The sequence below is a fragment of the Camelus dromedarius genome, chromosome 33 (assembly GCF_036321535.1).
Source record: "Camelus dromedarius isolate mCamDro1 chromosome 33, mCamDro1.pat, whole genome shotgun sequence".
NCBI classification, from domain to species: Eukaryota; Metazoa; Chordata; class Mammalia; order Artiodactyla; family Camelidae; genus Camelus; species Camelus dromedarius.
In genome coordinates, this window is record NC_087468.1 from 8823267 (window position 1) to 8846961 (window position 23695).

Below are 23695 nucleotides of genomic sequence, written 5' to 3' on the forward strand. Positions count from 1 at the left end.
GGAAACTCCAAACTCGACGTAGGTCCAGGGTTAAATCACAGCAACCAAAGCAGCGCAAGTCACCTGCCACCGTCAGCTCCCTGGTGTCGCCTCCCTGCCCACCCGCCATCTCCGGAGCTCATCTTTGTCACCTTTGCTATTTCTCTCCTTTCGTCTTGTCCTCTTCCACCAATCCCTGTCTATTCCTTCTGTTTTTACCCCATCTCTGCTACTTTATGAAATGTTAGCGCCTTCAAAGTTCCATGTTTTGCATTGCATTTTGAAGAGTGGAGCAAACAGAATGCAGGCTGCCCTGGGCTAGGCTCCACCAGGGAGCTGTGAGCCGGGACCCACCCGTGTTTCTGAAGTTCTGGCATCGGGCCTGTATTCCCATTTGGCCTGGGTCAAAAGTGTAACAGAGCATTTTTAAGTCTAGTTTAGAGTTGCAGCCAGAGCTGGGACCATGAGTTATCTGGGGGAGATTTTACTGCTCATCTACTGGACATGGTCAGTGTCTCATGAAATGACCATGCACTGTGCATTAGGGCCAGACTGAGCAGAAGGCTGATATGCTGGGTCTGTTAAAACCTGCTCCAGCAGTTCTGTAAGAAGGGGGAGAAAAATGCAGAAGCCAAGATGATAGCTCTTCAAATCACAGTGAAGCCCTGTCTGGCTGAGCCTGCCTGGTCTTTATTAACTGTAAGTGGTTTCTCACAGCACAGAACTCTTCCATTAGCCTGAAACTAAATCAACAACTAATGCGCATTTCGGGGGGACTTTGTGCCCCCACATAAACAGGTGTGGGATGCTTCCCAAACGGGAGATAACGTTTCCAGGCACAAAAACATCTCGGGAACACAAGAATCTGAATGCAAACATGGAAAGCACAGTCTCCCTCCTCCTCCCTCCCTCCGTGATTCCCAGGCCCCCGGGGTACATTTGCATGACAAAAGACACTCGCCACAATTAGGGGACAATTAAAGCTTACCATTGTTGTAAGAGCGAAAATTTCCTACAAATTTTATGTATTCATAAGTTGGAAATTCCTTGGGGTTCAAGCTGCCTCTGAGAAGATGGCAATAAAACTCTAAATCGTTGTCAGCTGGGCCGTTCAAGAAAAAAGGAGAGAAAGAGAAGATGAGCATCGTACTGACTCAAGACTCAACCAACCGCATCCGGGTGAGACTCCCAGGGCCGGGGCAACATGCAGAGCAGCTAGTTCTCACGTGAGGACTGGCTTTCGGACACGGTTTTTCAACCTTTGCCGCATAGGTGTTTCCCCTCCGTAGTTTGTAGCTATTCTGCATTCCAGACTTGGACCCAATTAGCCCTAATTTGCTCACAGATGTCTGTGGTTGGTTCTGTCGGCACTGATTAGTTCCGGCTGTTTTCTCACCGTATAGTAAAATGAAGCTGCTGACATAGAGCGGCTGTCTTTAATCTTTTCACTTTGCTTTGAAGTAAAATCAGGTGTACAGCAGGACACATTATTCCTGGAAAATGGTCTAGGGGCTTGAACAAGCACAAGGCACCTTGGTCTCGCCAGCCACATACATGCTTCACTCAGTGACATGTGGCTCAGCTTTATCAAGGGACCAAGGCCAGCCTTCTATCCAGCTTGCCAATTTTGAGACTTTAAAATTCCATAAATTCTGCAAATGTAGATAAATAACCAGATGACAGCCTCAGAAGAGAATTTGGATTTTTGATCTAATTACTCAGTTTTCAGTTGGTCACTTACTGTCACACACGTCTAGCATTATAGTGTCCTCCAAAAGAAGCCGACTGTTCACGGATCTTTCTTTGTACCATTTGACCATTTGTGACTTAAAGACTCTCATGTTAAAAAAAAAAAAGGGATCTCTTGTATTACAAGCGAAGCAAGTTATTATGCTTAAGCTCTGTGCTCTCAAATTTTCCACATAAAAGTTAAATGGCTTACATATTCCAAATGCCAGTTTTAGCTTTAAACTTAAAATATACCTCTAAGGATCTTGGAAATGCTCTGAGTCACAAGGAAAATTATTCTTAAAATTAGTCCTGCCTTCTTAATTCATTCTAACCTTCTTTCAAAAGTAGAATTCTTATCTTTCTAGCTTGTCAAACGAGTGAAGTCAAACTCACATTTTAAGTATTCTGGGGAGGGGGAATCCGTCAGGAGCATATGGGAAGAAAGCATTTTATAAACTTCTGAATGTTCTTGCTCTGGAAGGAAATTTAACAAATTCTGATCCATGACATCCGACTGAAAAAGAAAAGAAAGAACAAAGGTCCACACTTAACGAAGATGAAAAACAGAAGCAAAAGCAAAAACTGAACCTTTGTGACAATTTAGAATTGGTTTCTGAAATGAGAAGTTCAGGATATGATTTTCTGTGAAGACTCTGAATCTGTCACTCTGTAATTCTGAGTTGTAAATCTAAAAGGCTTTTTTTTTTTAAATTAAAACATTGTTTTAAAATTTTTATTGACGTCTAGTTGATTCACAATGTTGTGTTAGTTTCAGGTGTTCCGCAAAGTGATTCTAAAAGGGTTGACGTTTTCAAATGCATCTATTCTATTGCCCGCGGGCCCAAGAAAGAAGCAAGACTGAAGTTAAGCTGGATAATCACGCAGGGTCCTCTCTCGCTGGAGAGCCCATGCGCGGACACTCCTGCGTTCTGGCCGGGGCATGTGGGGATGGTGGTGTGGGCAGCATGGGGCCCTAGCGTGGGGCCAATGACTCATCCAAAGGCCCCTAAAGAATGGATGGGTTCCTTTTCTGATCTTTAGGCCAGCAAATGGCTGCCTGTTTACTTCCTAAAGGTGTCTCATTGAAGGAATTCCACCTTTTTTTTTCTGAGGGCCTGGGCACCATGGATACAAAATAAATACAACCCTTAGTCTAGATCCAATGGTGTCCAGCAGACTGGTCTGTGATCATGGAAATGGTCTGTAATCTGCATGGTCCATTAGGGAAGACACCAGCCACGTGGTTTCTGAGCACTTGAAATGGGGCTGGTAGGACTGAAGGCAGAATTTTTCATTGTATTTCATATTAATCATTTTCATTAAAATTTAAATAGCCACATGTGGCCAGGTGGCCAGTGGCTCCCAGACGGGACAGTGCAGGTGGGTGACCACACTGCAGAGAGAGAGGAGACAGGCAGGTCTTCATCAGTTTCTCTGTCTCCTTCAGTAAACTCATCCCCTCTGACAGCTTCAAACACAGTCTGTGTATGACCTTAAATTTGTATATCCAGGCAACTCGCTCTGGGTGCCCTGGCTGAACCTTCTGACTGCCACTCAGATGGTCCTAGGGACCCCAGATCCGCACACACCCCCGATGTCATCACTGTTTTTCTCCTTCCCTTGTGTTCTTGGTGCCACGTCATGTTGCCTAGCAGCCCCTTGCCCACGCTAGCCACCCGCGTGGCAACCTGTCCTCCCCCACCCACCCCGATCTTCACATCCAAACTGTCCAAGCGCTGGGACATTTCCCTCCCTTGAATTCTCTTAGATCCACTCACTTCTCTTTTTCTCTACCCTCATCCAGATCATCATCTCTTCTGGGGAATGAATTGGCCAAACAAGTCTTCCCATGTCAACTTTTGTCTCCATCTTATTTGCTCTCCACCAACGGCCAGGAGCCTCGTATCAGATCGTCACCACCTGACGCTGGCTTCCGACAGCTCCAGGAACAAAGCCTCAACCTCTCCATCCACACGTCGGGCTCTGTGCCCCCACCCGGCCCTTCTCCAGCACCCAAACTCCCTTTTCTCCGGTTTGCCAGGTTTGCTCCTTCCTCTGGGGCCTTGTCCCAGACTGCACCCTCAGCTGGGACACTCTGCATCCTCTCCTGTTCAGTGACTCTTGAGCATCGTCCAGGTCTCGGCTTTGAAGTCACTTTATCTGAGAAAGCACCTTGCCCAGAATGGTGCCCTTCCCCCTGCTGCTCCGGCCCCTGTGCCCCTCCACTGCACTTGTCCTGCTGTCTGTACCCGCTGGGGGAGGGCGCATCTTTGCCTGGTGGTCCAGCCCGGGAGGGACTGGCCAGGCAGGTGAGAGCCCCGGAGGCTGGGTGTGACAGCCGCCTCTGCCCTCCAAGCCACATTTTTCTCGACCTTAAGATGAGGGGCTATGAGGGCGACACGAGCAGATACAAGGTCACACAGCGAGCGCTCAGTAAATGCCCGGCATGGCGAGTGTTTCATAACCAAGTACGGAACGACTTGAAGTTGTCTTGTTCCTTCATGTGATGACGTGGGCCCTTGCCCGCCTCACCCTGTACCCCTGACATCGGATGGTGTTTGGCCATCAAGAAAAATGTGCTGACGATCTGAATGAACGACTTGGCATGTGCTGTGATGGAAGTAAAAACAAGGCACCCGAGGACACTGAGCAGGGGCTGCCGAATCCAAGACTGAGGGGCAGGAGAGCCTCCCAGAGACAGCTCCCAGAGGGAGGGGCCCTCAAGGGGGCTCTGGGGACCAGACAATGTCCGCCAGGTGGGCTGGGTGCTCCAGGCAGGGGCACAGCCTGCACAAAAGTAGGTATGGGGTGGGCGTGGGAGCCTTGACAGCGCTGTGGGGGAGGGGCGAGCGGCGTGGGAGGGGCAGGGAAGGGCAGTGGGGCCAGGGCTTAGCAGACTGCAAAGGAATCAGGGATAAGCCTGTGAGCCAAGTGGATCCCCTGGGTCATGGAGGAAGGTGAGGGCAGGACTGTGATTGTATTTCAGACCCTCTAGTGGCCTGAGCAGCGAGGGACCACGAGGAGCCAGGTTAGAGGTGGTCCAAGTCCAAACAGGCCCAGGGAAGGGGAGACGCAGAGGAAGTTGGCCCAGATGACTCGACCAGCATCATCATCCAACCAAAGATGCTGTGGGCCAGCCACTGCTTCCCACACCCACAAGAAGCCCGACAAAGCAGGCCCAGCCCCTCGCCTCCTGCAGTCAGCATCCAGGGGTGTGAGGAAGGTGGACGCTGTGTGGCCGCTGGTGAAGGGAGGGGGGAGGCCGGCAGCTCCCCGGCTCCCGGCATGGATGCCCCGTTTGGATCTCTGTGGACAAAGACCCTGCCACCCCCACCCACCCCCAAACAGCCGTGCTATCGTTTTCTCATTCTGGCTTTCTCCAAGTTCCTTCTGATGTTCTCAATTTTATTTTAAGCCCAATCCCTTGGGTTTTTTAGAACATGACTAATGCTCACAGATGACAGCAGTCTTTCTTCTTGAAGACATTTCAGATACTTGAAAATGACAACGAAGTCACCCCCTGGTCTTTTCTTGGAGGGCTCGTCCAAGCCCACTTCCCTGATGGCAGGGGTGGGGGAGGTCATGGTGGGGGGCCGCCTGGCCTCGCTGCTCCCGTGGAAGGCGGTTGGCAGGCCAGAGGGCGGAGGGGCAGGGAACCTTGGCTACAGGTTCTGCACAGAATAAAGACAAAAGTTGGAGGGAGGTGGGGGAGGTGCGCTCTGGGAGGAGGGGCTTGTGAGGATCATGAGTCAACACACAGAGAGGGCTCAGAACCACCCCTGGCGCAGAGAAAGCTCTGTATACGTATTGGCCATCACATTACTATTATGCCACTTCCATGTGCTGGAAACCAACGCAAACAATGGTAATTTGAAAATTTCAACCCTAGCACTTACAGGAGAGGAAATCATTGTACCTGCAGCTGAACGGTCCCTTGAATGCGCTGAGCTCTGTTTATTAAAATAACAGCAGTTATGGAGAATGGCGGGGGGCATGGCACCTTCCCCACAGCCGAATCACATTTTCAGGAACACTGTTTACCTGCCGGAGATGGACGGTTCTCGATCCCAACTGACTGCTGTGCCCTTGGCTGCTTTATCAAGACTTTGGCCCTTTTCTGAGTTTCACTCTACTATTTATCCATCTATTTCCTTTTATTCCTTTTATGGAAGCACAGTTGGTTTACCGTGTTGTGTAAATTTCTGCTGTACAGCACAGTGATTCAGTTATATATATATATTATCTTTCACATTCTTTTCCATTATAGGCTATTACAAGGTATTGAATATAGTTCCCGTGCTGAACAGTAGGACTCCATTGTCTATTTTAGGTATAGTGGTTAGTATCTGCAAATCCAGACTCCCAATTTCTTTTTTGAGTTTCAGTCTAAACGCCTGTCCTAAATTCCCAATTGCACTTCTCCCTTGTTTTCTCTGAAGGCCCCATGAGAGACTGGGGCTGCTCGGAAAGGGCTCCAGGAGACAGGAAGCGTATTCCTCCCGCTGTCTTTGAACTAGCAGCACCCAAAGCTGAGCGAGCCTGCACAGGAGCAGATCCGCTGGCCGGTGGTGCTGGATGGGGCTGTGTGGACATTTAGTGCACGATATCCCCAGGGGCCCTGGTGGTTCCAGCTGGAGATCTGTGTCGGGCGTGGTTAAACACGGGGTTGGTAGAAAGCCTCATGTTGAGAAGAGGCAGGAGTGGGCTGGGGAAGCTGTCAGGGCTGGGTGCCCCGGCGGACCGGGGAGTGGGAGGCCTATGTGACATGCTTTGATTCAGTTTAGATTCAGAATCAAACTGATGGCCAAACAGAAGCACTTTCCGAAGATAGTACAGAGAGGAGCTTCGACCCTGGAGGAGTGATGAATTAATTCAGATATAAAAAGTACCAACTCAAAAGATGCTCTCTGTTCATCAAAAGACCCTACAGAGAGGGAAAGGCAGGTCACAAAGCGAGATTGGATATTGTGGTGTCAGACCAGGAAGCAAGGTGCTCAGTAACTATTAGCTACCATTAGTCTCTAATGGTTTAATGTTGTTGAAATCTCTCGACAAAACTGCAAACCCTTAAGGTTTAAAGAATCTCACGTGGGCCGTCTGAATCACCGCCTCATCTGTGAACAGGTCTTAGACTTGTCCTGAGTGATGAGCAAGCCCGACTTGAAGTGGACTAAACTGAAAGCAGGATTCCTCAGTCGCACCCAGAATTCTCGGCCTCAGGAGAACACCAGAGCAGAGGGGTGACAAGCCTGGGCCCCACGGTCAGTGGCGCGTGGCCTGAGCCCTGCTCTGCCCCTCACTGGCCGGGCCCCCTAAAGTCTCAACCTCTGTCAGGTGGAGGTGATGGCGCAACCATATGCTGATCGGCACCAGGGAAGTCTCTTGTCTACCCGCTAGCAAGGATGCTAAGTAAAAAGGGGAAAGAAGGTGCCAATTTTGGTAAAAACTGGGCAGTGTAAGCTAAAAGTAAATAGAAGTTAAATGTGGGTATTGGCCATTCTGGGCTCAGCTCCGCTGGGGAGCTTAAGGGCTGCTATGGCGTGTGTCTGGGCTTGGGTCCATAGACAGGCACTTAACAAGCATTCACATGGGCCCGGTGTTGATGAATTAGAGTCGGGGTCATTTCTACCCCTTCCAGAGTGAGAAAATAATTGAAAAGGTGACCCTAAATTGCTCCATAATTTTCAATCAGAACAATTCTCAATTTACTTTCTATGTCCCCTCTGCTACGTGTGGCAACTGGGTTATCAGATCACCCCAAGAGCAGAAAGCAGAACAGGGCAAATCCTGTTTCCCCAGACAGCTCTGGGCTCCCACGTCTTACTCCCGGTCACTCAGGAAGCTACAGGTCTCTGCAGTCCACCCGTGCCTCACACCGCCCAGCCCTGTCCATTCAATACAAAACCCAAACCTCCAAAGAAGCACCCCATCTCCCCAGGTCAGAAGTTGGGCTGATTTGATGGGGTCACCTGTGTATCCCTCACATCGGCCTCATCGCTGCTTTAGCCCAAGATGGGAATCAGGATAGAACTGTGTTCCCAACTCCTGAGGGCCAAGTGAGGACCCACCTCCTCCGATGGCTCTGGGAGGAGAGAACCCCCGACCTCCCGCACCCTGGAAATGGGCTGAACCACAAAAGTCAGACGGGTTCGGAGCAGTGTAAAGGAATCTGCCTCGCAGAGTTACAAAATGCTCTTCTGGGCTGCAACACATGGTGATTGGTGAAGGAAAACCATGGACAGTGACCTGATCTCCGCACAGCATCCTTTGCAGAAGTGACGGGAGCAGGGAGTGGCTTCTGAGGAAAAGTAAGGCCTGGGATGATGTGGAATCCTGGGCCATTAGCAAAGCTGGGCTTGTTGCCAGAAGAGGAGTAAGCTGCCCACAGAGCAAGGCCACGCTGCTCCTGGGCAGGTGCGGCTAAGGAGAGGCCACCAGAATCCTCCTGGCCCAAGATCTCCTATGGACAGGAGGCTAGGGCAGGCTGGGACCCTCCTCTTCACTGACTGCTCATCCAGTGATGTGTGTGGGGTGGAGTGGTGAGGGTTTAGCAGTTGGGCAGGGCTTGTTGGGAGGAAAGAGAAGAGAGGACATTTTATTCCAGTCGGTCCACAGGGATGCTCCTGGCAGAGGTGGAGTTCAAGGTCAGGCTCTGTGGGAATGAACAGTGGTGTGGTGGGAAATGGAAGGCTGGCCAAATGCCTTGGAGGGGCCTGCAAAGGCGGACCCTCCACCAGCCAGGGGCTGCTCTGTGAGTCAGTGCCTCCTGATGTAGGGTACCAGAGAGCCAGCAAGGCTCACGCTGATAGGAGGAAGTGTTAGGGAAGACGGGAGGGAGAGGGAGTGAGAGAAGGAGGGAGGGAGGGAAGAGGAGTAGGGAGGAGGGCTGGTGACCACCCTCCTCCACGCCCCGCCTGACTCCCCGGGGACAGCAGAGCTTGCCCTCCTGCCCAAAACTTCCTCCCTCCCCAAGGTCTTCCTGGTCCAGCAACATCTTCCCAGAGTAGTTCAGCCTCCCAGGATCATCCGTGTCACTGAACCCTTCCCACCAGCAAGTGTCACAAAGTCCTGTCCCCCGTGATGCCCAGACCCTGTGCCGTCTCCAGCCTCTGCTGCACCAGCTGGCAGGGGGCCGTTCTTTCTTTGCAGGTGGCTATCAGCCTCCACGCAGGCTCTGACTTCCGCTAGCTGTGCCGTGGGCCCACGGCTCCTTGGCGGCATCTGGGGCACTGAAAGGGCACGATCTGCGCCACGGCTCCCACGCCAGGCCCTGCCTTGCTGAGGTCACGGCTCCTTGCTCGTTCCAGGATGACACAGGCCTTCCCCTGCCCTCCCTCGGGACCCTGGCCTTGGCCTGGTAGAGGGCACTCCCTAAACCTCCTCACACACAGACCCCCTGGGCACACCTGCAGGACCTCCACCCTGAGATCTGAATGGTTCTTGAGGAGAGATGGTGCCGCGGACTGGCAAAGGCTGTCGGAGCAGATACTCACCGGCAAATGCCCCAGGAGGGGCGTGATGCTGTCAGAAACATAGAGGATGCTGCCGCCCGTCGCCACCGCGATGATGAAGCCGTCCAGAGCCTGCAAAAGATGCCACAGTTGAAGGCCCCTGAGTCATGCTTCCACGGAGGAGGAGGCCACTAAGGCCAGGGACCCCGCGTCATGACACCGACTCTGTCGGAACCTTTCGCAAATTTCCACGATTAATCTCACAGCACTTTTCTGTCTCACACACAGGGTGGTTTCTTACACAGACTTTGTCCAGCCCAGGCAAGGTGCTTGCAAAACACAAAAAGATGGGGTGAAAAATCTGACCTACAGTTACCGTGAAACAAAATTCAGCCACGGAAATTACCCAAGCAGTCTTAATGATAAGCGTACATTTGGGCTAAATCAGAAATACTACAATTACCATTAAAAGATGTCAGTGGTATTTTACGTTCCCTGTCTCCCTACCCCCAAGACCACTTTGAGTTCAGAAGTAAACATTTACTAAAGAATAGCAGACCTCACAGAGGCATTAGAAATAGAAAGCTTGCCTACAGGTCAGGATGGGCCTCTGCCTACATTCACTGGCACAGAAATAAATATCTCCTGGAGGAGCTGTTTATAAGGAACGTTCACATTAATCCACCAAAGTAAAAAGTACAGTCGTTCCTCGTCTTCATGGGGCGTTGGTTCCAGGACCCCTGCAGGTACCCAAATCCAAGGATGCTCATGTCTCTGAGAGTCGCCCCTGGCTCTGCGCAAGCTGGATTCAGCCAACAGTGGACGTGAAACCCGCAGACACACAGGGCTGACTGCATTTCAGACATTTCAGAATGTCTGAAAAATCCATTCGTTTAGAGGTTTTTCCTGAGCGCCTGCTGGATGCGAAACACACTGCTCTAGGTGCCCGTGGTATAAATGAAAAGATACAGACCATCAGTGATTTCTCACAGACATGCTGGCTGTTTTGTTTCCAGATTCCTTATCAGATGCTTGAAACACTTTCCTGTTGATGGGTGGCGGAGCTGCCTGTACCTTCCCTGTGATGGTCCCCACGGAGTGATGATGTCATGTTCCACTATGCAACTTCTCCATAGTGTATCCCAGGCCAGCCATGCATCCCCCTCCTTTGCTCAGAGCCAATTCAGGGAATATGAGGATGCCAGGTCTTCATAACCAGGAGTTTCCCTTTTTAAATGAGGACAGAGCCCAGGACAGAAGCCGTCAGGCCCCAGGGAACTGCCCTGCTGGTCCCTTCTGGATGCGAAGCCCTCCTTCTTCCCTGTTCTCTGACCAAGATGGTGGCTACAAGCACTGGAACCACTGGAACCACTTTTAAGACACATGTGAAGGTTGATGTCTAAAATTCAGACTATTCAGCAGAGAGTGGGGTCATACTGGCAACTGGCTATCCAGGTGCACAGATGAGATGGGAGAGATAAAACACAGAGCCCATCTCACAAGATCAAATCTTTGAGGGCAGAATATGCTCAGGCTGACCGTCACTGTTAACTACCACTGTTGTTTCACTGACTGTGTCATTGAAATACCATCTTCACCAAGAGTGGGAAGTTTTCCACTTTAGGGAAGAGAAATCCTCAAACTGAAATATGTGCTTAGAAAGTTCTGGAGACATTTTACATGCACTCAGTTAGATCCCCCCAGGCATGACTGAGCATCTGTGCAGCCAAAAGGGCACGGATTCTTCCAGGTGAGGATGGTGTGGCTAAGCGGACAGCAGCAGGAGCCACAGTGCCCCACGTGGGCCAGAGCAGCACCGTTACCCCTGTGCCAAAGTGGGAGAGAGTTCATTTCACCAGGAAACTAACACAGGTCACCTATTACTTAACACTTATGTATTGCAGGATGAAGACTGAAAAAAATCTATTAAAGCACATTTCTTAAGCAGACCTCATCTTCTTGGATTATACCCATGTTTTTCAACTGGGGGCAATTTTGCCCCACCTGGCGACACCTGGCAATGTCTGGAGACACTTTTGGTTGTCACTTCTGGGTGGATGCTGCTGGCATCTAGTGGCCAGAGGCCGAGGATGCTTTGAAACATCCCACCTCTAGAACAAAGGATACCCCTAAAACAAAGAATTATCAGGTCCAAAACGCCAGGAGTGCCGAGATGGAGAAATTCTGGATGAGATTCATGGCTCATGGTGAGCACAGAGGTACATCCTAGTGACTTTTGTTTCTTTACCCCTCGAGTATTTTTCTAAAATTAAAAAAAAAATCGTATTTGCAGTGCTCCTGAAGGTGAATTTTTTTGAAGAGGTGGGAGCACTCTTGATGATGCTAGCTGGGCCATTTTGGGAAAAGCAGATTAGAATATCGGGAAAAGGAGAAGCAATACAAACGATCTTCTTGCACAGTGAGCCCATGCCCCTGTCGAATGTGTAAGGCAAGTGGGTGTTAAAAAGCTGAAGGTTATTTATAGATGGAAGATAACGCGCACCAGCTCACTGGCATTTTCCATCAAATGCACGAGAACTGCACTGAGTCACTGCTTTAAGAACGCTCGCTGCAGTTTCAGAAGTCCCATTGGCAGCAATTGAGAATGACTCAATAGAACATGATGGAAAAGTGATGTGCGCCTCTCAGTGCAACCGGGACTTCGGCAGGAGCTTCAGGGACACCAGAGACACCATAACAGGCTGAATTTCACATCTGCCATGCCCCAGAGGGCAATGAAACCACCCCTTCCTGCCAATTCCTGGTTCTTATGGAATGTTTTCTTGTCTTCTCTGGGACAACTTCTGGGCTAAGAGAAAGGACAGCTGCAGCTTTTCTAAATGAAATTCAGAAATACCACACACTCCCCAACTGCCCGTCGACAAGAGCTTCCCCCCGTTGAGCTGACTGGTTCCAGTGCTTGTAGCCACCATCTTCGTCAGAGAACAGGGAAGGAGGAGGGCTTCCCATCCAGACGGCACCAGCAGGGCAGTTCCCTGGGGCCTGGCGGCTTCTGTCCTGGGCTCTGTCCTCATTCAAAAAGGGAAGCTCCTAGTTACAAAGACCTGGCATCCTCATGTTCCCTGAACTGGCTCTGAGCAAAGGAAGGGCTCGCGCGGCTGGCCTGGGATACACTATGGAGAAGTTGCATGGTGGAACACGACAGCATCACTCCGTGGGGACCATCACAGGGAAGCTACAGGTGGCTCCAGCCGCCCATCACCAGGTCTGTGTCTACTGAAGACCAACAGGTTGGAACAAAAGCCTAAAAGAGTCCGAGATAAATCAAAAGTACTAGTTGGTGGGTTTCCCAGATGCCTCAAAGCTGCAATTCACCCAGAAGGCCTGCTTGTTACACAGGCTTAATGTGGGGTCCAATTCACTCATCTAGCATGATTTCCTCTAGATTCGAGTTAAGAAGTCCACACCAGGAGCAGGAAACAGTGCATAAAGCATCTCTGTACAAATCTAAAATCTTTTTCTAGAAATTCTAGTCTCCTAAGACTCAGTTTTGTCTGTCTGCCCAAACTTTTATACATTTTTTTAACTTTATAAAAGTCTTGTTTCCTCAAATACTTTGTATACCCTGAAACTCATTGGGGGGAAGAAAAAGGTTGGGCTCCAGGCTCTTACAAAGAGGCTGGGTGCTACAGAATCCTGCATTTTAACTACTTTTCCCTAAGAATTAAGAGATAAAACAATTTATGTGAAGTAGCATAATGATGCATGAATTCAACATTACATTTCACAAGCTGCTCTAAATTTAACATACTTAAAATGCATTGCTTCTGGAGAATGTTCTGTATTTCCTTTAAATATAGTTCACGTGCAGATTTAAGTATCTTTCATTTCATGCAAATGTTCATTAATGCGTTTATATTTCATAATATTTGGACATCTTCATTCTGGCATTTTCTTACTCCAGGACTTTCTGTTTTCTGCATAGTTAATCTATGTAAATTAAAGTTTACATCAGTCTTATATAGGCACATAAGATGAGATACAGAAAGACAGGTCCCAAGGAGCCTCTCTCTAAAGCCCTGCCAGGAACCACTGACATAGCCAGTGCCTAATTTCCCTTCGCTGAACTCATCTGTCCCAGTTTTCTTCTTCTAATTCCAGGGCTCAGACACGACATGTCTGGAGATTTCTCTCCGTCCACCGACATGTCTGTTCACTCCTGGCCTCATCCCCGGTTTGGACTTCAGCACCAGCCCAATGTTTTTTTTTTTGCAGAAACTTAGCCTCATCTATACCGAGAGGTTTCACTCATATAGAAACATGACGTCGGGGAAGGCCATGCACCCAGATCAGCCAGATTTCCTCAAATACAGGCCAGCAGATGGGCGCGGGCACCTAACTTTCTGGAGGAAGACATGTGAGCATCCTTCTCGGCACAGAGAGAGCACGTGCTGGGTGGTGGGGCACGGGCACTTATGGCTGATACCCACATGTCATGTCGATGGAATACGAGCTCAAGTTGAAAGCATAATTTTAAAAGAAGACTTTTGCTTTCAAAATGTGTCCTACTAAGGGAAAAAATAGAATCATGGCATTATAGCCTCCACAATGCAGGGCAGAGATGGAATCTTCCTCCCTCCTCCCTTCTCTCTCCCCACCTGCAACTCTGCCCCTGCCTGGCTCTCTGACTCCACTTGGTGTCCTGCGGTTGGGCCCGCCTCTGCGGTCGCCATGGCAACAGTACACCCTCCCATTAAGTCCAGGGATTCTCGCTTCTACCGCCCAATTCTGTAGCCAAAAACATAAGCAACTGCAGGCAGAGTTTCAACAGCCTATCTCTTCCCACCCCCCTCTTTCCAGGATCAAGAAGCACTGTTTACTCTGGGCACAGGGCCTTACCCGGAACAAGCAACTATTTTTTAATTTGCAACCCATTAAGCTAATTTGAAGAGTGCATTTCACCTCCAACATCAGCTGGGTGAATTCTTCATTACTGAGGAAGGAAGGCTTCCAGTCCTGCTGAATGTCACAGATTTCCGTTTGCGCTGAGACTTCTAGAAAAAAAAAAAAAACCATAAATAAGCTTTTAGATTCAAAGGTACCTAGAAATTGGAATTAATAAACAAAGTGCATGTTATTTCTATGTAATTTTGTGTAAATGGGTAATTTACTTAAAAGAAGCCCAGAGAAGGAAATCTGCTACTCCGATTTCCAAGGACTGGGAATTTTGGATATAATGGGCCTAAAAACATCTCGTGATGTTTTCACACCCGTTTAATGAGGCTTCTGGGAGGAGAGTGCCCCACCCTGTGCACTGGGTGCCTGCTATTAGCAGTCACTCCATGCCCTTGAACTCCTACATGACACAGCCCATCAGCGGTGGCTGGAGTCAGGTAGAAGCCACCCATCAAAGCAACAGGAGCAAGCACAGGGGCGGAGGGGCCACGCTTAAGCTGCTTCTTTGTGGTCGAGGTGAAACAAAACGCTTTAAAGATCTGGGATTTTCAAAATTTCAGAATCATCTTAGGCGTGTGGTACCTAACCTACCGTATCCATGCAGATTGTCATGTATCTTTCAGCATCTCTAGTTACGGAAGGAAACCATACAAATACATGTTACTTAGTTGCTTTTAAGGCCAGCATATACTCTACCCAAAACTTTTTGGGGTTCATCTATACTTTGCCTGTTTCATTAACTACCTTGTTCCAAAAACATTATTCCTTTTGTAAATTCAATCGTCATGGATCTACACAGGGCTCCTTAAATACCCCAGTGCTTCTGCCTTTCTGAAAGAGTGTTTTATTACTAAAATATCTCTGATGGGATCATTACAGGTAGCACAAGTGCTCTATTTGAACATATTTGTTTTTTCTCCAGTTTATCCTCCATCTAACTACCTAACCGTTTTGCTCCACTTTATGGAGTAAGAGGTTTTTTAGGGAATATTTTCTTGGTGCTAGGAAGAACCTAAGTACTTATGATTTCTCTCTTGTCTCAGAGTGAATCATATTCTGTTCAACAACTTCTTAGAAGAGGTGAATTGTTCAGGCAGATCATCTATAAACTCTAAACCGGAGAGATATTTAAAGCCTTTCTCCTTTGACCGTGTTGTAGTTTCTCGGCATGGAGATTGGAGAACGTGTCCTGACATTGGAGTGGAGGAATCGGAATGACTTCAGTGGTTACTCGTGAATGAGGATGCTGTGAAGGGCTAAGTACCACGTGTGACTCTGTAAACCTGCCTGAGGTCAGTCACCCGATGTTCCCTGCAATGCTCAGCTCTGCGGGGAAGGGTTCCTCCTTCTCGATTTCAGAAAGAACAATTGTTGCTGCCATACAGAACTGGATTTTTGTCTTTGGTAATTTTAAAGGAGCACACAAGAGCTGCTGACAGCTCTTGGTCACGGAACACAGGAAGAAACTCAGGAAAGAAACTGTGTCCGGCAGGCGGTCAGCCAACAGCACTGATGAGGGCCACCAGCCAGGCCCAGTGTGGGGACCCCTCGCAGCTGGGGCCACTGTGGCCAGAGGCTGCACACAGTGAAAGGCATCCTGGGAAGCAGAGGCAGGGCGCTGCACACAAATCTGACCAGTGTTCCTTGCGGGTATGGGGTAGGGGGGCGAGGCAAGGAGGAGAGGGTGAAATTCCCAGATCCTCAGACAAATGGGTGCCACCATGTGACCACTTAGGAAGGAGATGAACCGAAGCCATGCTCATCAGTTAAGCCCATAAATGCCCTCTCCCTTTTCCCAATACAGATGCTCATGGTAAAATTGTTTTGACTATGAGGATCAAACTAGGTTGTCCAGGAGAAGAATCTTTCTGGCAGCCCAAATCTGATTTAGACAAGGTTCATCCAACTCCATGGTGAAGGAAAATGAAAGATCTATTTCTTTTACAGAAGTAACTTTTGGGTCTTTTGATGTGACTGGATCCTTTTCTAAACAGCAGCATAACAATCCTGCAAGCTGCCATTTCATTCACTTTGATTTTCTTTCTTTTTTTCTTTTTTATTTTTTTGTGAGTTTTCCGTTCACTTTGGCTTTCAACGATTTGATTATGGCCCTTGCAAGTTAAGGCTCCATTCACAGCATATTTTTAAAAAATTACGTTAGATATAATGTCTCAAAGCAAGTTAAACTGGAGAATAGATTTCAGTGTTATAATCACATCTCCCCTGGCACCTGATGGGACCAAGACCATAAGCTGCAGGTGACAGGGCAGGACTAGCAAAGAAATGTGGTCCAAGTGGTTTCTCAACAGAAAGGGAAACACAGCAACCTGGGAGCAATCTTTCAGGGAAATAGGGCAATTAACAGCTGAACCCCAAAGTCTACTATCCTATAGTGTAAGTCGTAGTTGTGCCTTAGATGCTCACCTCCCAACAGCTCCTGCGATGCATGAGTAAGCAGTCTGACTCTGGGCTATACGTGGTCAAGGAAGAGTCTGGAAAATGAGGCAGAAACTCTGCTGGGCGGGGTAACTATAACTCTGTCCCACAGGGACACTTCTCCTGGTTCTGCAGCTGTCTCCACCCCACCCTAACCCACAGAGGCAGACATACTGAAGGGGCTTGGATGAGGAATGGGATGTGACATTGGGAGAAGATGACATTAAATCAGCTTGAGACTCGCACGGGAGGAAGAGAGCACACAGGTCAGCCTGGTCCTAGAGAAGTGACATTTAGAAGGATGTGGATACAGCTGTCCAATATGCCTGCTATTCACATCATTGAGGGGTTCCTCCTCATCACAGAAACTGACAACACAACGCTTCTCTACAGAGAAACATGGTCAGAGTCTCCTTTAGCTTTGGATTACTTCAAAGAGAAAAAGCATGCATTGCAGGGTCAAGGTTGATCTCCCAAGCTGAGAAAATAAGGATGCTTGAAAGATTATTGAGAAAAGAGCTAAATAATTAAAGCGATCCCCCTGGACCTAATCACTGTGCCTGACGTACCATGTGGTCTTCCTGCAGCGTTAAGGCACAAAGCCTGTCTAAATCCACAGTTCCTCACCCTGGGTGCACACTGCAATCACCTGGGCAGCTTGAAGAATACTGATGCCTAGGTCTGACCCAGGGGTGTGCTGGTCAGGGCTCTCCACCCCTGCAACAAGCAGTGTTTGCCCGTCTCTATGGTGTAAAACACTCAGACCATGGCTGATTTTCAAGCTGCCAACTTGATGTCAACTGGCTTGCAAAAACTCCTGGAAATTTAATAATCATCTTTTGCAAGCTGGTATCAGCCGGTTCCAGCTCACAAGCTGGGTTCCACCCCTGGAAAGTCTCATGTGTGGATCTGTGAGGTGTCATCCAGTAATGTGCATTTTTAAATGTATTTATTTAATTTATTTATTTTATGGAAGTATAGTTGGTTTACAATGTTGTGTTAGTTTCTGGTGTACAGCATAGTGATTCAGTTATATATTGTATATATTCCTTTTCATATTCTTTTCCATTATAGATTATTACAAGCTATTGAATGTAGTTCCCTGTGCTATAGAGTAGGATCTTGTTGTTTATCTATTTTATATACAGTATTTTGTATCTGCTAATCCCAAACTCCTAATTTATCCCTCCTCTCCCTTTCCCCTTTGGTAACCATAAGTTTGTTTTCTATGTCTGTGAGTCTTTCTGTTTTGTAAATGAGTTCATGTGTCTCATTTTTTTAGATTCCACATATAAGTGATATCATGTGATATTTGCCTTTCTCTGCCTGACTTGCTTCATTTACTATGATCATCTCTAGGTCCATCCATGTTGCTGCAAATGGCATTATTTTATTCTTTTTCATGGCTGAGTAGTATTCCATTGTGTGTGTGTGTGTGTGTGTGTGTGTACACACACCCCCACACACAACTTCTTTATCCAAATATCTGTCGATGGACATTTAGGTTGCTTCCACGTCTTGGCTATTGTAAATAGTGCTGCTATAGTTATATGCATTTTAAAAAGCTCCTCAGACAATTCTAAGGGGCCACCAAAGGTGAGAACCCATAGCCTATAGACTAAAGGACAGCTGCAGTGTAGCTGTGACATCAGGATCTGGAAGACCCCCATGAATCACCTCTTGTGGAGAAGCAGTATGGTGTCATGTTAACTTGGGCTCTGGAGACAGAAGGTCTGGTTAGGTTCTGCACCATCCTGGCTGTCTGATGCTAGAGGTCCTACACCTCTGTGCCTCAGTTGCCTCATTTGAGAAGTGGTACTAACTCAAAGGGCTGCTGTGAGGCTCAGATGAGTTACGCTCTGAGGAGTTACTCTCTAGGGCCCTTAGAACAACGCCTTCCTGGCTCAAGGGAAGCCTGGAATGAACACTGACTGAGCTACCCTCCACCCCATGGCAGGTGCCTATGGACTTCATGTCCATTTGGATTATAAGAAAAGTTATTGTTTGTTTTTGTTTTTTGCTTTAATCCAAATGTTGGTCCAATCACTATCTTTCTCCATAAAATCTGTCATGGGTTTTCTATTTTCTTTTGCATATAGAATCTTCTCAGTGTGGGATAAGGATGGGTGCGATCTGGATGCCTTTAAGTGGACTCTGTGCAGTAGGCCTTAGTCTTACAGCAAAGACGAGATGGATACAGGGGCTCCCGGTGTTAGGAGGAGGCTGCATTTCTGCTGACTGATCCTTCCCAGGTCTCAGATTTGACAGTTCAGTAATTCCACAGTGGACAGAACCCAGCATAAATGTCACACTGATGAACTTGATCCCAGCTGCCCTATTTAACAGCTGCCCTGCTTCTCAGTGGCACTGACCTAATTTGAGTCATTTGCGCACAATATCTTGGTAATCAAACCAACCTGCTATTTCATTTGGCTAAATCATTATTTAGGAAATATAACCATTCTGATTGAATTATTGGGGCAATCAAATACTGCTGCAATACTTTATTTCAATTCTGCTTGATTGTTCTTCCCTGACTTTTAACAAAAGCAATTAACATATTCTTTACTCTCCCCTGGGCAGCTTCAGGGAAAAAAAAGACGATATATCATTACTGTCATATATTAATAGGTATATACAATTATTAAATAGTAAAAGAATAACAAGTATAATGAAACTTTAGAAAGTGTCCCAGCTGTGCCCTCTTCCATGAAATCATCTTGTCTAGGAAAATGTTCAGTGACAGAGAAGCATCACTGTAAGCACAGAAGAACTGTAATTATCTCCTCAATAACTGACATTTCTGACTTTAATATGTTTGGTGTCATGGTTAAGGCAAAAAATAATTTCAGTTCCTCTTGCTTGTTAATAGTTCCTAAACCCTTTTAAATATTTTTCATTTTTTTTGTACCATCCACAGGGTAGTACAGGATGGGCAGTGCTAAAATGTAAAAAGGTTTGAAGGACAGTAAAATGGAGACAGGATGATTTGAGAAAGACACAAATTCAAGGATAGTTTCAAGTGGTAAATTCATAGAATGGAATATTAGATACCAATGAAAAGGAGCTAGCCAGAGCACTGGAAGGACACGGATTAGTCACACAAACATCATGTTCACAATGTATGATTTCATCTGAATAAGGTCTCAACAGACAAAACCGGTTTCCGGTATTAGAAGCCAGAACAGAGATTACCTTGGGGGAAAAGCCGAGGTAAGTTAGAAGGGGCAAGCTTCTATTAAGTTGGGGAAACTTCTATTTCTTGATCTGGGTGTTGGTTTCCTGGCTCTATTCACTTTGAGATAACTAATTCAACCACACTGTTATGATTTGTGTATTTTCTGTTTGTGTGTTACATCTTTATAAAGTACTGAAAAATTAAAAAAAAAAAAGAGTAGCTGGGATAACTGAATGTTCACATATAAAAGGGATGAATTTTGACTCCCTACCTCACTCCATATACAAAAAAATTAAAACAAAATGGATCAAATCTCCAAATGTTCAACCTATAGCTTGTATCTAAATGCTTAATTTATAGCTTAAAATGATCAAACTCTTAGAAGACACAGAAGTACATCTTCATGACCTTCATAGACAGTGGTTTCTTGATATGATACCTAAAGCATAAGAAACCACCACCAACAACAAAATGGTACGTTGGATTTCATCAAACTTAAAACTTCTGTGTTTAAGAACCATTAAGAATGGGGAATATATTTGCAAATTATGTATCTGATAAAGGTTTAGTATCCAGAATGTCTGAAGAACTCTCATAATTCAACAGCAAAAAGATAAATAATCCAATTAGAAATAGGCAAAGGATTTGAGTAGACATTCTCTAAAGAAGATACACAAATGGCCAATAAGCCCAGGAAAGGTCACCACCATCACACATTAGGGGAAAGCACATCAAAACCACAATGAGATATCGTTTCTTGCCAACTAGGAAGGCTATAATAAACACACACACACACAATTAGACACACAATGAATACTACTCAGCCATTAAAAAGAATAAAATAATGCCATTTGCAGCAACATAGTTGGAACTGGAGATCGTCATTCTAAGTGAAGTAAGTCAGAAAAAGAAAGAAAAATATCATATGACATCATTCACATGTGGAATCTAAAAAAAGAGACACAAATGAACTTATTTACAAAACAGAAATAGACTCACAGACATACAAAACACACTTATGGTTACCAAGGAGTAAAGGGGGTTGAAAGGGATAAATTGGGAGTTTGAGATTTGCAGATACACACTACTATATATAAAATGGATAAACAACAAGTTTCTTTTGTATAGCACAGGGAACTATATTCAATATCTTGTAGTAACCTATAATGAAAAAGACTATGAAAAGGAATATATATACATATATGGATGACTGAAACATTATGCTGTACACCTGAAATTGACACAAGATTGTAAACTGACTCTACTTTAATTTTAAAAAAAGACATTCCCATTGTTAGTGCCAGTTACTTGGGCTGGGTGCCCCCTGTGAGCCTGCTCTGGATCCCCTCCTCTGGCTAATAAGGCAATTTGGGAGGTGAGTGTCCTGTCCCAAACCTACAGGAGATGGGGTTTTATAGAGGACGGAGTGCCTTGGAAAGAGGAAAACTATGACCAAGGAGATAGGGTTTGCTGTGGAGACAGAACCAATTAGGAAGACCAATGTGATGAAGTTGTCACCAAGTGGAAAGGGCAGGAATGGGAGAAAAATGGAGAGAAGTGTAATCTTTACCATTGTGTTTCTGCAGAAATCCGATGACCTTTTCCAGCACGGTGGTTTTGTCCATTTTCCGCGTGTTGCCAGGGAGCATGGAGCTGAGCTCTTTGATGAGAACATTGAACTGGTCCCGACGCTTCTTCTCAGACTTGTTTCTAGACGCTCTGGAAACACCAAATGCACAGGTTACTGGAACAGTCCACCGGGAAAAGGCTTTAGGACAGAATGGAGGTACTTTCTATCAGAGTGTGTTCAGCTGAGGTCATCTTAGCAAAACTTTTTCAGGGAAAGTCACGTTTGCACATTTCTGAGCTGAGTAACTGGGACAGAAAAATGTTATGCTGGATTCTTGGCCACAACAAGAGACAGCATTGGTAAATCCTGACTCAGATGCAAAAGCGTACAGTTCAGCTCTGGACCTAGATTCTGCTCCCTCTGACTCCAAAGAGCTGGAACGTTCGGAGAAAAATGGACATGCTGTTTATCAAGATAAACAGCCCAGAGGGGTTTGCTCTTACCCGTCCTCAGATCCAAGCCATGTCCCTTCAACCTGGAGCACCCAGTCTCTGGTGCCAAGTCACAATGGACAGCCAGGTGTCCTGAGTGTTCGGTAGAAAGCCAGTGCCACCCAGGACATATGTCCTCGCTGCTGGCCCAGAGCTCATCATTCTGTTGGCGAGTCCAGGCACACCCCACAAAACCATATACAAGCCCTACATGGTCTAGGACCAACATGACAGGGACTGCAAGCTGCTAAATGCAGCTGAACCCTTCACAAAATGACATGGAGGAAACTTCAATGCATGTTACGAAGTGACAGAGCCAATGTGAAAACCCTTAGACTGTAGGATTCCAACTCTATGATGTTCTGGAAAAGACGAAGCTACAGGAACAGTAGAGTGATCAGCGGCGGCCAGGGGCTGAGGCGGGGAGGGGTGAAGGCGGAGCACAGAGGACTTTTAGGATCAGGAAACCACTCTGTGTGATACTGCCACGGTCGGTGCACGCCACACGTTCGCCCAAACCCACAGCATGTGCAACACCAAGAGGGAACCCTAATGTAGACCCTGGACTTTGCAGGAACCGGGATGTGTCAATGCACTTCATCAGCTGCACGATGGACCACTCTGTGATAACAGGGGAGGCTGTGTGTGTGCAGGGATACACAGAAAATCTTTGTACGTTCCACTCAATTTTGCAGTGAACTTAAAACTGCTCTAAAAAGAGTTTTTTGGTTTTTGTTTTAAAAAGGCATACTATACCGCACACCTACAGAATAGAAGAAAGTGGAGCTGCTGGGTTCGAGGGGAGGAGATCTCTTCCTGAGCCACTGAGGCTCTGAGGAACCCCAGGATCCTGGGAACTCGGATAGGAAATAGTAGCTATTAGGGCTGCTCTACGAGACAAGGAGCCCCCCAGGCTCCTGCACCCCCCGCCCGGGAAGTCTGGAACGCAGCACCGCCCAGAGGCCTTGGTCCTTAATGACGCAGCACAGGCCAGCCCCTCCCCCACAGCCAGAGAATCCAAAGGTGACCCAGGGCTGGGAAAGCTGACCCCCAGCCTCCCAAATTCACCCCAGATGGACTTGTTCCAGAAAGTCAGCTCACTGAGAGAGAACAGGGGCCACAGCTGCAGGGCCCCTCAAACATGGTCTGCCTGCTGGCCCAGGCACCCGGGGGCCCGGAAGTCGGGGGCCCGGAAGTCAGTTGCTCAGGGCTGCTAACCACCCACTGGGAGGCCACCGGCCAGTGTGTGATGGGAACAGGATGGGATGCTGGTGGCTGGTGACAACTCAACAGGTTCTCCGCAGAGGGTCTCACCTCCCTTGGGGATGGTACCAATACCCACAGGGGTCAGTACCAACACAGACTCTGCTTCCCCAAACAGTCCCTGGAGACATCAGCACATGTCCCAGATGCCCTTTCCCTGGACACCATGGCGGCCATGACCGTCCTGTTTGTGCTGCCTAATTTCACACAACCTGTCTTTATCTCAGCACACCCGTTTACAAGCCCTCTTTTGCTGACTGCATCCCAGTTTGGGCTGTTTCCTGATAATATCTGAGGCGCTTCTTCAAAGCTCACCCACAGTGCGTGGCTATCCCCCTTACCTAAGGGTCTCTTCCTTTCCCTGACTTTTCCCTCCTTCCTACCTCTCCTTGGATTTTCGGGAGGATCTGAAGTCCTTTGGGGCTTCTACAAAGGCCTCACGCCTCGCCCAGTCACCATCCTCACACACGCTCCCTCAGTCCCCGACTGACTGCTGGTGGAGCAGGAAGATGCTGAGATGACTTTTTGCAAGTCCAAGGTAAAAAGCATGGTGTTCAAACACAGGGGAGAGAAGAAAGGAACCTTTTAACTTTCTCAGTGACTGTCTATGCATTATAAATAATTTTTTGGCCTAGATTTGAAGAGTGACATGCAACCTCCTTAGCCAAAAAAAGCTCTG

The 23695-nt window shown here is 47.4% G+C and overlaps 2 protein-coding genes across 8 annotated transcripts in view; both read right to left on the minus strand.

The window, feature by feature from the left end:
* The window catches only part of RPL31 (ribosomal protein L31), a 311008-nt gene that overhangs the window by 44199 nt on the left and 243114 nt on the right, over positions 1-23695 (minus strand). The window lies entirely within an intron of this gene.
* NPAS2 (neuronal PAS domain protein 2) overlaps positions 1-23695 on the minus strand; it is a 194897-nt gene that overhangs the window by 36103 nt on the left and 135099 nt on the right. For all 7 annotated transcript variants that reach the window (XM_031441087.2, XM_064481845.1, XM_064481846.1 and 4 more), the window contains 5 exons: positions 21263-21411; positions 14085-14176; positions 9204-9293; positions 2104-2224; positions 968-1081 (listed from right to left, as the gene is read on the minus strand). In XM_031441087.2, the coding sequence (XP_031296947.1) occupies positions 968-1081; positions 2104-2224; positions 9204-9293; positions 14085-14176; positions 21263-21411 (566 nt within the window). The remainder of the gene's footprint in view (positions 1-967; positions 1082-2103; positions 2225-9203; positions 9294-14084; positions 14177-21262; positions 21412-23695) is intronic.